The 14650-nt window shown below is 41.5% G+C and overlaps 1 protein-coding gene across 3 annotated transcripts in view; it reads right to left on the bottom strand.

Annotated features, from left to right (window-relative positions):
• Window positions 1-14650, bottom strand: part of MYO3B (myosin IIIB) — a 545106-nt gene that overhangs the window by 19292 nt on the left and 511164 nt on the right. For all 3 annotated transcript variants that reach the window (XM_058664616.1, XM_058664615.1, XM_058664617.1), the window contains 3 exons: window positions 11167-11273; window positions 10746-10792; window positions 9789-9956 (listed from right to left, as the gene is read on the bottom strand). In XM_058664616.1, the coding sequence (XP_058520599.1) occupies window positions 9806-9956; window positions 10746-10792; window positions 11167-11273 (305 nt within the window). In that variant the 3' untranslated portion in view covers window positions 9789-9805. The remainder of the gene's footprint in view (window positions 1-9788; window positions 9957-10745; window positions 10793-11166; window positions 11274-14650) is intronic.

Raw genomic sequence — 14650 nt, 5'->3', positions numbered from 1 at the left:
TTCATAAATGATAGAAAAAGCAGTTTTAAAAAGTCAGTAGGCATGTACATAATGATTTAAAAACTCCACTTTCTATGTATAAGAAGAATACAAGATATACTTAATTTTAAACACATCCAAACTATAAAAGACTGTCATATGCTTGGCCATAAAGTCTCAAGAAACTTCAAGGATTTTATATCTATTTTGTTCTCTGGTCATAATACAACTAAACCAAATCTCAACAGAGAAAGGTATTAGATAATTTGCATTAGAAATGAAGGGCAGGGCCACTGTGTGGTGTAGTGGGTAAAGTGGGAAAGCTATTGCCCACAATGCCAGTATCCCACATGGGTGCAAGTTCAAGTCCTGGCTGCTCCACTTCCAATCCAGCTTGCTGCTAATGTGCCTGGAAAAGCAGCCAAAGACAGCTCAAGTCCTTAGACCCTATCACTCATTGAGAGACATGTATGAAACTCCTGACTATGGTTTGGCCCAGCCTCTGCAGCTGCAGCATCTGGTGAGTGAAATAGCAGATGGAACACTTTTTTCTGTCTTTCCTTCCTTGCCTCTGTCTTTTTCTCTGTAGCTCTGCCTTTCCAATACATAAAATAATGGAAAAATCTGTGGAATAAAATCAACCACAATTTATAGGAAGAAATAGAAAATATGAAGTTAAAGTTTATTGTAGGGCCCAGCGCAGTGGCCCAGTGACTAAAGTCCTCGCTTTGAATGTGCCAGGATCCCATATGGGCACTGGTTCTAATCCCAGCAGCTCCACTTCCTATCCAGCTCCCTGCTTGTGGCCTGGGAAAGCAGTAAGGACGGCCCAAAGCCTTGGGACCCTGCAACCACGCGGGAGACCTGGAGGAAGTTCCTGGCTCCCGGCTTCGGATTGGAACAGCACTGGCCATGGCAGTCACTTGGGGAATTAATCATTGGATAGAAGATGTTCTTCTCTGTCTCTCCTCCTCTCTGTATATCTAACTTTGTAATAAAAATAAATATATCTTAAAAAAAGTTTACTGCAGAAGTTATTAACAAATACAAATCATAGATTAAGACAAATTCATCCACAACTAAAACTTTTCCTAAAAAAAGTTACCAACATATATAGTTCCTCTAGTGAATACAAATATGTGACTCTCATCAGAAGCACTGATAGATATATATTTGAAACATCTAATAAGAAAAACCAAGTAATAAGGAAAAGGGTAACATAAGTTGAGAAAGTTAGATTTTTTTTTTTAAGAATTCAAGACTGATTTAACATTGGAAAGCTAGTGTGACTCATTACATTAACAAAATGGGACCCAGCTCAATAGTGTAGCAGTTAAAGTCCTTGCCTTCCACATGCCAGGATCCCATATGGGCGCCGGTTCTAATCCCAAGGGCACCGCTTTCCTCTAGCTCCCTGCCTGTGGCCTGGGAATGCAGTCGAGGACGGCCCAAAGCCTTGGGACCTTGCACCTGCATGGGAGGCCTGGAGGAAGCTCCTGGCTCCTGGCTTCAGATTGGCTCAGCTCCAGCCATTGCGGCAGCTTGGGGAGTGAATCAACGGATGGAGAAACTGTACTTTGTTAAAATGACACACATTTTCCTTTCCAACTGAAGGCATTTAAAGGGAAATGAAAGCACAGATCACCTGGTGTAGAAAATGTTTGCAGCACATATAACTGATAGTATATATAACCAACCAAAATGGGCATATTACTAAAGAAGTCTAAAACGGACAGAACATTCACACAGTTGCACAATCTCATAAATCAGGGATATGTGAGCTATAATCCCATTGAGATTCTACTACACATCATAGTGCCTGTATGGAAAACACTGCCAGGTGATGCAGCAGTCCCTTGGGATGCCTACATTTCATATTCAAGTGTCCTGATTCCAGCAGCAGTCCTGCTCCCTACCCAATTTGCTTCCAGGGTACATCCCGGGAAGCAGCAGATGATGTATCCAGTACTTGGATTCCTTCCTGGAGACCTAGATTGAGATCTGGGCTACTGGCTTTCACCTAGCCAAACCCTGGCTCTTCTAGGTATTTGGGGAGTGAATCAGCACAAGGATTTCTCTCTGCCTTTCAAATAAATAAGTAAAAGTGGCAAAAACATTTCAAATTCTTTTAAAAAATAAAAAAAAAAAACAACTGTTAATAGTGCAAGTCGGTGAGGATGCAAAAGCTGTCTTACACAAATAATGGAATTGTAAAATTGGTGCTTTGTGGAAAACAGTTGCCAGCTCCCTGGTATAGTTTCACTCTTTTTAATGGCTCAGTAATATTCCATGGAGTAGATGTACCACAGTTTCTTTAACTACTCTTTTTTGGATGGGCATCTGGATTGTTTCTTTTTTTTTAATATACATTTTATTAATTACATTTCATTATGTGACAATTTCATAGGCTCTGGGGATGCCCCAACCCCTCCCTGTGCCCTCCCCCCATGGTGGACTGCTCCACCCCGTTGCTGTATTACATTTTTGTGGGTTTTATTTATGCAATGGCATTATGTGTCATGGTTTTACAGGCCCTGTGATTCCCCCCCCGCCACCACGGTGGACTCCTCCACCTTTGCATTACCACAGATCAAATTCAGTTGAGATTCTTTCATTGCGTGTAGGCCCTGTGATTCTCCCCCCGCCACCATGGTGGACTCCTCCACCTTGTTGCATTACCACAGATCAAATTCAGTTGAGATTCTTTCATTGCGTGTAGGCCCTGTGATTCTCCCCCCGCCACCACAGTGGACTCCTCCACCTTTGCATTACCACAGATCAAATTCAGTTGAGATTCTTTCATTGCGTGTATCTACCAGGCAAGAAGTGCCGCATCTTATTGTCCTGAGAAGCTCATCAGTTTCTTGGGGAGGCCATCTCTGGTCCAAAGGCAGAGCTGGCAAAGTAGTTTTGATAGTTTCACAGAACTATATTGCTGCCAGTCTCACCACTCATCTGGATTGTTTCCATGTCTTTGCTATTGTAGATTGTGCTGCTGTAAATACAGGATTATAGATCCCCTTCTCATATGTAGTTTTCATTTCCTTTGGGTATATTCCTAGGAGTGGGATAGCTGGGTCATATGGCAAGTTCATTTGCAATTCTCTAAGCACTCTCCATACTGATTTCCATAGCGGTTTTACTAGCCTACACACCCACCAGCAGTGAAGGAGGGTACCTTTCTCCCCATACCCAGCAGGTATTGTTAGTAGAGTTCTGAATGTAGGCCAATCTCACTGGAGTTGGATGGTACCTAAATGTGGTTTTCATTCGTATCCCCCTGATGGCTAGGGAGCCTGAGCATCTTTTCACATGTCTGTTAGCCATTTGAATCTGTTCTGAAAAATGTCTGTTCATTTCCTTTGCCCATATTTTTCACAGTTTTTTTTTTTTTTTAACTTTCTTGGGTTTCTGGAGCTCTTTGTAAATCCTGGATATTAGTCCCCTATCAGTTGTGTTGTGTACAAAAATGTTCTCCCATTCTGTTGGTTGCTTCTTCACTTTGTAAATTGTTTCCTTCACTGTACAGATTTTTACTTTGATGTAGTTCCATTTATTTATTTCATCTCTGACTCCCTGTGCTTTTGGCTTCCTTCCTAAGAAGTCTTTCCCTGCTCCTATTTCTTGGAGAGTGCTTCTTATGTTTTACTTTAATAGTTTGATGGTTTCTGGGTGTAGATTTAGATCCTTGATCCATTTAGAGCTGATTTTTGTATAATGTGACAGGTGTGGATTTTGTTTTTTTTTTTTTAAGATATATTTATTTTTATTGGAAAGGCAGATGTACAGACAGAAGGAGAGACAAAGAAGATCTTTCATCTGTTGATTCACTCCCCAAGTGGTCTCAATGACTGGAGCTGTGCCAATCTGAAGCCAGGAGCCAGGAGTCTCTTCCAGATCTACGCAGGTGGAGAGTCCCAAGTCTTTGGGCCATCCTCTACTGCTTTCCCAGGCCACAGGCAAGAAGCTGGATGGGAGCGGCGTCACAAGGATACAAACTGGTGCCCATATGGGATCCTGGTATGTGTAAGGTGAGGACTGTAGCTGCTAGGCTACCCCACTGAGTCCGGGGGTCTTTCTTCTTAATACTGCAACTTGCTATCTAGTTCTCCCAACAGCATTTGTTGAAAAGACCAGGATATTTTCCTGGATTGTTTTCAGTTTCCTTGTCAAAGATTAGTTGGCTCTACATTTGCTGGCTCCCTTCAGGTGTTTGTATTCTGTTCCATTGATCTTCTCTGTTTCTGTACCAGCACCAGACTGTTTTGATAACCACTGCTCTGTATTATGCCTTGAGGTCTGGAATTGTGATTCCTCCAGCTTGATTTTTATTTTTCAGGATAGCTTTGGTTATTGGTGGTCTCTTGTGTTTCCAGATGAACTTCTGTATCTTCTATTTCTGAGAAGAATGTTGTTGGGATTTTGACTGGGATTGCGTTAAATCTGTATATTGCTCTTGGTAATATGGACATTTTGATGATGTTGATCATGCCAGTCCAGGAACATAGTAAATTGCTCAATTTTTCAATGTCTTCTTCTATTTCCTTTTTAAATGTTTTATAATTTTCATCATACAGATCTTCCACATATCCAGTTAGCTTAATTCCTAGGTATTTGAGATTCCTCTCTGCTATTTGAAAGGGGACTGTACTTACAATTTCTTTCTCAGCCATGGAATTATTTGTGCATGCACACTAGTGCCATCGATTTGTGTTCAGTAATTTTGTACCCTGCCAAAGTCTCTTATGAGTTCTTATAGTGTCTTGATTAACCATTTTGGTTTGCCTATGTAGAGAATCATGTCATCTGCAAATAGAGATAATTTCAGTCCCTTATTTCCAATTTGAATTCCTTTAATTCATTTTTCTTTCCTAATTGTTCTGGCAAGGACTTCCAACACTATATTGAACAGTAGTGGTGACAGTGAATATCTCTGTCTAGTTCCAGATCTTAGTGGAAAGGCTTCCAATTTTTTCCCAATTAGTACGATGATGGTATTGGGTTTTTGTAAATTGCTTTGATTGTGTTGTAGAATGTTCCTTCTATGCCCATCTTGCATAGGGGTTTCAGCATGGTGTTGGATTTAATCAAATGCCTTCTCTGCATCTAATAAGATGATCATATGATTTTTACTTTTCAATTTGTTGATGTGATACATCACATTGATTTGCGAATGTTGAACCATCCCTATACCTGGGATGAATCCCACCTGGTTCTGGGCGAATGATCTGCCTGGTGTGCTGTTGGATTCTGTTGGCTAGTATTTTGTTGAGGATCTTTGTGTCTATGCTCATCAAGGATATCAGTTTCTATAATTCTCTTTTTGTGTTGTTTCTCTACCTGGCTTTGGTATTAAGGTGATATTGGCTTCACAGAGTTTGGAAGGATTGCCTCTTTTTCTATTGTTTGGAAAAGCTTGTGGAGGATTGGGGTAAGTTCCTCTTGAAACATTTGATTGAATTCAGCAGTGAAGCCTTCTGGTCCAGGACTTTTCTTGGTTGGTAGGGTTTTAGTTACCAATTCACTCTCAGTCCGTGTTATAGGTCTATTTAGATTGTTAATAGATTATTGGCTCAATTTTGGTGGATTGTATGTGTCCAAAAATCTACCCATCTCTTCTGATTTGTTCGCATATATTTGCTTGTAATAGTTCCTAATAATTCTCTTTATGTCTGAGGTATCTGTTGTTACATTTCCTTTCTCGTCTCTAATGCTATTGATGCGTATCTTCTCCCTCCTTTTTTTTTTTTTGATTAGTTGGGCTAGTGGGGAATCTATTTTGTTGATTTTCTCAAAGAACCAGCTCTTTGATTCATTGATCTTATGTATAGTCCTCTTGGTCTCTTTCTTATTTAATCACTTGTTTTGATTATTTCTTTTTTCCTAGTAATCTTATGATTGCTTTGTTGTTTTTCTAGTTCCTTAAACTGTAAGGTTAGCTGATTTACTTAATGCTTTTCTAGTTTCTTAACATAAGCATTAATTGAGACGAACTTTCCTCTTAACACTGCTTTGATCGTGTCCCATAAGTTTTGATATTGTTGTGTTGATGCTTTCATTTGTTTCAAGCAATATTTTAATTTCCCTTGTGTTTTCCTCTCTAACCCACTGCTCATTTAACAATATATTATTCAGTCTCCATGTGTTTGCAAGTCTTCCTTGGTGTTTTGATTTCTTGGTCTCTAGCTTGGCTCTATGATGGTCTGAGAAGATGCATGGTATAATTTTTTTTTTTTTTTGGAAAATTTGCTGAGTTTTGCTTGTTTTGTGGCCTATAACATGGTCATTTCTGGAGAAGGTTCCATGTACTGATGAAAAAAACTGTATTCTCTGTCTGTAGGATGAAAGGCTCAGTAGATAACAAGCAAGTCCATTTACTCTAGAGTTTCGGTGAATTCTGTTGTTTGCTGAGTTTCGGTCTCGTCAATCTGTCCATTGATGTTAATGGGTATTAAGCTCCCTCACTATTATTGTATTGGTGTCTATTTTCTGCCTCTAAATCCATTAATATTTATGTCACATAGCTAGATCCCTTGGCATTTGGCACATTTACATTTATTATGGTCATTGCTTGTTGCTGAATGGATCCTTTGATCATTATATGGTGTCCTTCTTTGTCTCTTTTAATGTTTTTCTTTTTTTTTTTTAAAGATTTATTTATTTTATTACAAAGTCAGATATACAGAGAGGAGGAGAGACAGAGAGGAAGATCTTCCGTCCAATGATTCACTCCCCAAGTGAGCCGCAACGGCTGGTGCTGCGCCGATCCAAAGCCGGGAACCAGGAACCTCCTCCAGGCCTCCCACGCGGGTGCAGTGTCCCAAAGCACTGGGTCGTCCTCGACTGCTTTCCCAGGCCACAAGCAGGGAGCTGGATGGGAAGTGGAGCTGCAGGGATCAGAACCGGTGCCCATATGGGATCCCGGGGCTTTCAAGGCGAGGACTTTAGCCACTAGGCCACTGTGCCGGGCCCTCTTTTAATGTTTTTCACATCAAAGTCTATATCATCTGATATAAGAATGGCTACATCCACATGTTTTTCCTTACCATTTGCTTAGAATATCTTTTTCCATCCTTTCACTTTCAGTTTCCTCTGATCTCTGTTGGTAAGATATGTCTCCTGCGAGCAGCAGATAGTTGGGTTTTGTTTTTGATCCAGTCCTCTAATCTATGGCATTTGATTGATGAGTTTAAACCATTTACATTCAATGTTAATACGGATAGGTGGCAGTTTGGTCCTGTCATTTTATCAATGGGTTGTTCTCTGATTGAGTCTTCTGTTAGCCTCTTAGTAGGATGTTTTCCATATTTACCTTTGGAGTTTTTCTTTACTGTGGAAGAATTTTAGTTCATTTTCAAAGACAAAGGAGAGCTTTGCGGGATATGTTATTTTGGGCTGAAAATTTTTCCCTTTTAGAATCTGGAATATTTCACCCCATTCTCTCCTGGCCTTTAGTATTTCCTTTGAGAGGACAGCTGTGAGTTTGATTGTGGTTCCTCAATAGGTCACTTGATTATTCTCATGTGCACATTTAAGGATTTTTTTTCCTTATGTTCAGCTGAAGAGAGCTTGATTATCATGTGTTGTGGTGAAGTTCACTTTTGACCAACTCTGTTGGGAGTAACCTTCCCGCATATTGTTTTCCAATTCTTTCTCCAGATTAGGGAAGTTTATGTTTATTATTTCATTGAATACATCTTGAATCCCAGCTTCTCTTTCTGTGCTTTCTGGAATTCCTATAACTGTTATGTTGGGCCTTTTAATTGTATCTTTTAATTCTTGGATACTGTTTTAGCTTGGCCCAGCTCTGCTTCCAGCTTTTTGTTTGTGTTCCCCTGGTGACAGGAAATATCTTTCAATTCTGAGATTCTTTCTTCTGCTTCATTCATTCTAGTTTGGAGACTGTACACTGTACTTTTACTTTGCTCCATTGTATTCTTTATTTCTGAAATATCAGCTTCCATTTGATTCATTTCCTGTGTAATATATTCCTTAAATTCCTTGAACTCCTGCATTATATGTTTCTCATTGTTTGTCAGAAGCTTTATAATACATTTTCCAAATTCTGTGTCCCTCATTTTCTCAATGTCTTCCTCAGTTAACTCTTAGGGTGGCAGAGGCTTTTGTTTCTTTGCCAGAGAGTCTTTAGTAACATTAATAGTGGCTCTTTTATATTTTGTCATTGCAATTCTGGTTGGTGGAGTCTTCTCTTCAGTGCAGGTTTCTAAGATGTATTACCTACAGGTCAACAAGTTGATTTTTATTTTCAATCAGTTTTCCAGATTAGGAAGATGCCTGCTGGCTTGTCAGGAGCACGATCTTGCTGACACATGCTGGTTGTTAAGTCTGAGTGCCACCTGGAATTATTTTGGGTAGAGTCTGTAGAGTGCCATGATGGAACTATTTTTACTGAGGAGGCTGTGCAGTGCTCTAAGCTGGAAGTGATTTTGTTCCCAGCTTAACTCTTGTGCAGCTCAACTGTTCTCCCTTCAGTCTAACAGTGCCTGGTCCTGTGAAACTGGCATCTGAGCTCTACGGATTTAGTACATGCACAGTTTAATACCGCTCCTCCTGACTTCTAAGCCCTTTCCCCTCTCTTCAAAATGGTGACTGGTGGGGCACTGACATAGATATGCAGCCGTCGGCTGTCAGATCTTGGGACCACACAGATCCTGCAGGATGCAAGACTAGTGCTGCTTTCCTTTCCTCTGCTCAGTGGAATTAGCTCAAAACAAGCCCACTCCAGACCATCCCTTGAAATTTGCAGTCTCTGCCCCACTACACAAGATGGTGCCCAATGGGCTTGTCATGTTGAATCATATGAGAGCTTGTCATGTTGAATCATGAGATATTCTAGCATATAATATTACATAGTTATAAACTGCTCCAAACTCAAATAAAAAACCAGAGTGTATAAAGTAAGGAAAGAGATTAATTATACAAAGACTATAATGGAACATAACTTTGCTATCAGATATGTCAGTGTATCTGTACTCATTCTACATGCACTACATGCCTGCTCTGGCAGACACCAGGCTAGGTTCTGCACAGGCATCATGGGCAAGCTAAGATCTTTCGGCAGCAGCCACTCACAGTTTGGAGTGAGTGACAGCTGACCAGTGAGTGGAGAGTTCCAAGACAACACAGCTTGGACTCAGCTGGGCTGAGGTTTCCTTTTCCTCTGCCTCTTTTCTCTTTTTACCAATAAAGTGACAAGGGTATCTTGGCTAGGAAGATTAAGAGTCTGGGGGTTTCTGAGTGTTGTGATTAGCAAGAGAGGGGATTCATTTGCCTAGAGAAGAGAATCTGAAACATGCAGGCCTCTCTGCCTAACACTCCAGGATGGGGCCTGTCAGCAATGGACCTGTGACCCTGGGACTTGCAAGGGTGTAGAAACACCCCACCAAGGTGGAGAGTGGAGTCGACAGCAGGGCAGAGACTTTTGGATTCCTGTGGGAGTGATTCTGCATGGTTGCAGAATGAATTGGTGGGAAAGTTGAAGATGTCCCAGTGTTCTGGCTGGCCTTGGTGGAACTGTTACTTTACTAGGTATGGAGGCATGGCTGACTCTTATCAATGTACCAGGGGTGCTCTCAGCTTCCTAGAGAGACCCACAGGGTAAGCAGAGGAGACATTGCTCAGCCAAGGTTGTGCGTTGCAGGTGGTATAGTGGTCAAGGTTAGGATGATGTTTATGAACTTGTAAATCATTTCATAAGGCTCAGGCAGGGACTATGTGTCCAAAGAAACCAACCCCATACCAGTGCCCTCCTATTCAACAAGTCAGTCAGTTATCATGATTGTTCTTACCCTGGTCAGAGTTGGGGTCAGGAAGCATGACTCATTGTGGAACTAGAGTCTCCTTTTGAGGATGAGGAGGAAAAGAATTGGTAGGTGGACTTAAACTCCTTGGGAACACAGTCCACAGGTGATAGCGATTTGTAATACTCATCTTCCCCATCAAGCACTTTGATCTGGCTGCAATAAAGACAGGAAGGAATTTTCAACAGAACAGGACAACAAAAGGCTGTGGTCCTCACTGAGCAGGCTGAAGTTTTGGCAGTTGTTAGAACAGAGATGGATCTTAATAGTGAATGGTGGATGGCTCAGTAGCTTGGGGTGGGGAGACCCAGCACACCCATTGCCTTCTAGGTCACACACTGATAATTGGTCCAGCATAGCAGTGTGTGGAAGTCATGGTCATTGGGCCACTTGGTTTGTGTGGTTGAGTCATCTCTGATTCCTTCAAGAGGAAGAAGTTTGCCATCTGACTTCTCCCAGTTCTAGTGACTATGACTGACTTGTTTGCTACCTCCAGCCAAGACGCTTACAATCAACTGAGTCACACCCTCTTTACTCTCCTCTGTCTAACCAGGGGGGGGTAGTTTTCCCTCTGTGCATGTTTGAAGGCCCAGGATAGGACGATGTTGATAACTGACCTATTTATACTTTGTAGAGTGCTCTTATTTTGTGGAAGGAGAATGTTAAACAATCTATATATTTTTTCACCATTTCTAATTGTGATGAGGTAGAATTCTCTGGAATAATTGTATTAACCCATGGGTGATAATTTCAGTCCTTTTTGGCAGAGTAGATGCTAGTTTTGCATACTTGCTACTGCAAAAAGTAGCTTCCAATTTTAATAATAGTGGCATACCCAGACTGCATATTTTCAGAAGCCTCTCTGGAAAGTTTTGCATTTTCTGTAATATCACAAAGGACCCCTTCTGTTTACAGTTGCTTAGAACTAAGAAGACAGATATTTACCCAAGTTTTCTTGGCTTCCTCTTGCTCCCTTGATATTCTAGAGTTCCCTGTGGAGAGGGCCAAGAACACACAGTCAAAGCAAAGCAGCAAGTCGTTAATTTTTAATTCAAAGTGATTTTGTGTTGAATGCAAGCAGATGCTGATAATATCAGAAGTCACAGCATAATTTTTTTGATCAAAGGGCTCAAGTGAGCCTGATGAAGCATGCATCTTGCTCGTCTTTGATAAACCACATCAATTATTCACCGTGAAGGCAGACATCCTGACATGAAAGCAACAGATAAAGAGCCTAAGCACATGTTCAGGACGAGAGCATAAGAGAGTGGGGGTGGGGCTGGAGGGGCTGGAACAGGTATTAATAACAGAATTATTAACTGGAAACAAAGCCAAGGAAACAGCTTTATGGCTACTTTGAACTCACATTTAACTGGTTATAGTACATGGTGTCCTCAGGGCTACTCAACATTTTGGGCTGCTGACACCGCCGACGAGGTGTTCGTTGCTTCTGGGCAAGGCCAGTCGCTGAACCTGCAACAGGATAGGAAACTTGACTGCAGTGATCCCAGATGTTGGGAGAATTCAGTGAAGAATGGCTGTTCACATCAGTGCTCTAAGTCCCATCACAGCGGGCACATTTGAAGCTTTGCTATTAAGAGCAATATCATCCTAAGAAACACACACACAGGATCACTCAGTGTTAACAAGGGCTGCTCCTGTGGGTCCCTCAGCCTTCCTGTATCTGTGCTGACTCAGCAGTCACAGCAGTGGAGAGCAACCTGGTTAGTGCGCGTGTGTTTAGAAGTAAGCGGTCAGTGTGTGCAGAGTGGAGTGCCCTTTGTGGGAGAGCTTCTTTCGGATAACCAACACACAGTCTGGGATCATCTGCGCCACAACGTATGGGCAGAGTTCAAAGACATATGGAGCACACACGCTCTTTGGGGGGGATGAGAAGCCAACCTTTTAGTGGGATACATTTTTGAGGGGGAAAAATTAGCTTGAGCTGATATTTACTGAAATGCTTTGTACAATCCCACTGATCCATGCAGTCCCTGGAGGTGGTGTAAGGAAGGGAAGAGGATGATTGCAAGTTCATGAAACAGCCTCATCCTATTGACCTTGATTTCAGAGCCTAGACTCAGAAAGCACTGGAAACCCAGACACCACGTGTCAGATGAAGTCATGATTCATTTCCTCTCCAAGGGTTTTTTTGTGGAATCTGCTGTCCTTCTGGCTCCCTGTTTGAATCAGAACTCAGCAGTTCGAACTTCTTGCCAACACTCCTTTTACCCGTGACATGTACACACACAGCTGTCACTGACTATCATCTATGAATAGCCCAATATAGGAAAGAGATACTACTCTTCTGGATAGGGTGTTTATGAAAAACCATTCATAAAAAAGGACTTGGAGATTTGTAATGGGAAGCATATTCTAACTTCACTAGTGATTTCCAAAAGTGAAGCAAATACTGAAGAATTCTTTAGAGTGACTCAGCAAGGACCATTATGGATAACAAATGGTCTGTTTCCTAAATATGAAGTTCTACATCTTGACTTTTCCAGAAATGGGAACTGGCTATGTTTGAGAAAGAATATTAGCAACAGAGAGGACTTTAACAAATTTTTATTTTTATTGGAAATTCAGATATACAGAGAGGAGGAGAGACAGAGCAAGATCTTCCATCTGTTGATTCACTCGCCAAGCAGCTGCAATGGCTAGAGCTGAGCCAATCTGAAGCCAGGAGCCTGGAGCCTCTTCTGGATCTCCCACACTAGTCCCAAGACTTTGGGCTGTCCTTCACTGTGTTCCCAGGTCACAAACAAGGAGATGGATGAGAAGCAGGGCTGCTGGGATTAGAACTGGTGCCCCTATGGGATTCCGGTGCGTGTGAGGTGAGGACTTTAGCTGCTAGGCTGCCACACCAGGCCCCAGAGACTGTCCATTATAACTACTCCTTTTCTTCAGGGGAAAAACTGGGAATCACAATCTCAGAGCAAGTGTCAGGGTGGGCACCAGATCCTCCTCTTCCAGCAAGTATTTTTGAAAGAGCCAAGACAATCTTTTGTGTTTTGGTCTTTGTTGCCAGATTATTTGAAACAGGGGCACAGTGAGAGAAAGCGAGAAAAATAAATATCAAATCTTGTATGTGATAATTCACTCACGAAATGCCTGCAATGCATGAGATGAGGTCAGGCTGAAGTCAGGAGACAGGAATCCAATCATGTCTTCCACATATGGGTGCCAGGGACTGAAGTCCACCAGCTTTTACTTGCTCCCTCTGAGAGTCTACACTAGCAGGAAGCTGGAGTCAAGGGCCAACACTCTGATATGGGATGTGAGCATTGTAAGCAGCATCTTGACTCTATATAAAATGCCTGCTCCAACAAGTATTTTAAACAATTATTTCAATTATACGTTTTTATGGATTATAGTGTGAAAATTCAACACATGTATTCAATGTGTGACAGATTTAATATTCCCATCTCTTTATATTTTAAAATAATTTTGATTAATATTTTGTAACTGTATGAGTTAATGGGATGCAGTGTGGCATTTTAATGAATGCATACAATGTGTACCAATTCAATCATGCTAGTTCCTGTTTCGTTCTTCTTGGCATTACTTTATGTTTGGATGCTTTAGGAACTTATTTTTGGTCCATAAACTACTTGGTATTGTGAACTAAATGCTCTCTCTGATTTTTAAAAATTGGAATATCATGTCCTTCTTGATAAGAAACTCTTATGTTAAGTCGAAAGTCTGAAGTAAGTTCCATGAGAAGGAACAATTAGCACAGCAAAATGGTGTTGCTGGCAGAGGGTTCCAGCAGCCCGTAACAGATTCCCTGCTCTCCATCTTCAGTAATGTTATGCAGATCTCTGGACTCTGGCCTGCTGTGCTGTCACTGTCTTCAGAGTATGTGCAGATGCAATTTGGGATCCTGGATCCAACAATCCTACTTCATGTTTCTGCAGCACAGCAGCACACAGGGTGCTGAGGCCTTTCTGTGTCATCTCCTTCGCCATGAGATGGATGCATGTCTTAGAGGTCAGGGTACTGGTGGGAACATGTGTGGCAGGTCTGACATCTGCTCTTAGACTTTCTAATATTGCGGGAATTCTATGCACAACAACTCAAAGAACTGATCTTAAATAGTTTCTGGGTTCAGCTGGAGTTCAGCCTGCTTCAGCTGGACTTTATATTGAAATAGTGTTTACATTTGATCAGAGGCTTTTATTTGTATTGTTGCAACTGGCAATTTTTAAGTTGTAGCGCTCAACTTTTGCTCTTGACAAACTTGCCATTCTATGGATTGTTATTCTTTTCCTGAGTCCTAACAGATTTCATATTTTTAGAGGGATTTCCTAAATTTTAACAGTTCTCTCATGAATGAAGGGGAAAAAAATCCCTACTGTTGTCTTATCATATAGCTTCTGTATTATACTAAGCCCTGAGATAAGCTGGTTGTCTCATTTATCATAAAAATTGAATTTTCAGGACCCAGCACACTGGCCTAGTGGCTAAATCTTTGCAACTACCAGGATCCCATGAGGGCATCAGTTTGTGTCCTGGCTGCTCCACTTCCACCCAGCTCTCTGCTTGTGGCCTGGAAAAACAGTAGAGGATGACCCAAAGCCTTGGGACCCTGTACCCACGTGGGAGACCTGGAAGAGGCTCCTGGCTCCTGGCTTCAGACTGGTTCAGTTGTGGCCATTACAGCTGCTTGGGGGTTGGGCCAGAGGACAGATCTTTCTTTCTGTCTCCCTTTCTCTCTGTAAACCTGCCTTTCCAATAAAAATAAATAAACCTTTAAAAAATTTTAATTTTCATATTTTCAGTTTTAATATATGCATGTATCATGGTATTCTGCATGCTGTGCTGCAGGTTTCAGGTGTTTTGCTACT

The sequence above is a fragment of the Ochotona princeps genome, chromosome 5 (assembly GCF_030435755.1).
Source record: "Ochotona princeps isolate mOchPri1 chromosome 5, mOchPri1.hap1, whole genome shotgun sequence".
Lineage (NCBI taxonomy): Eukaryota > Metazoa > Chordata > Mammalia > Lagomorpha > Ochotonidae > Ochotona > Ochotona princeps.
The sequence above is the reverse complement of the archived record's forward strand: the minus strand, read 5'-3'. Positions and strand labels throughout refer to the sequence as shown.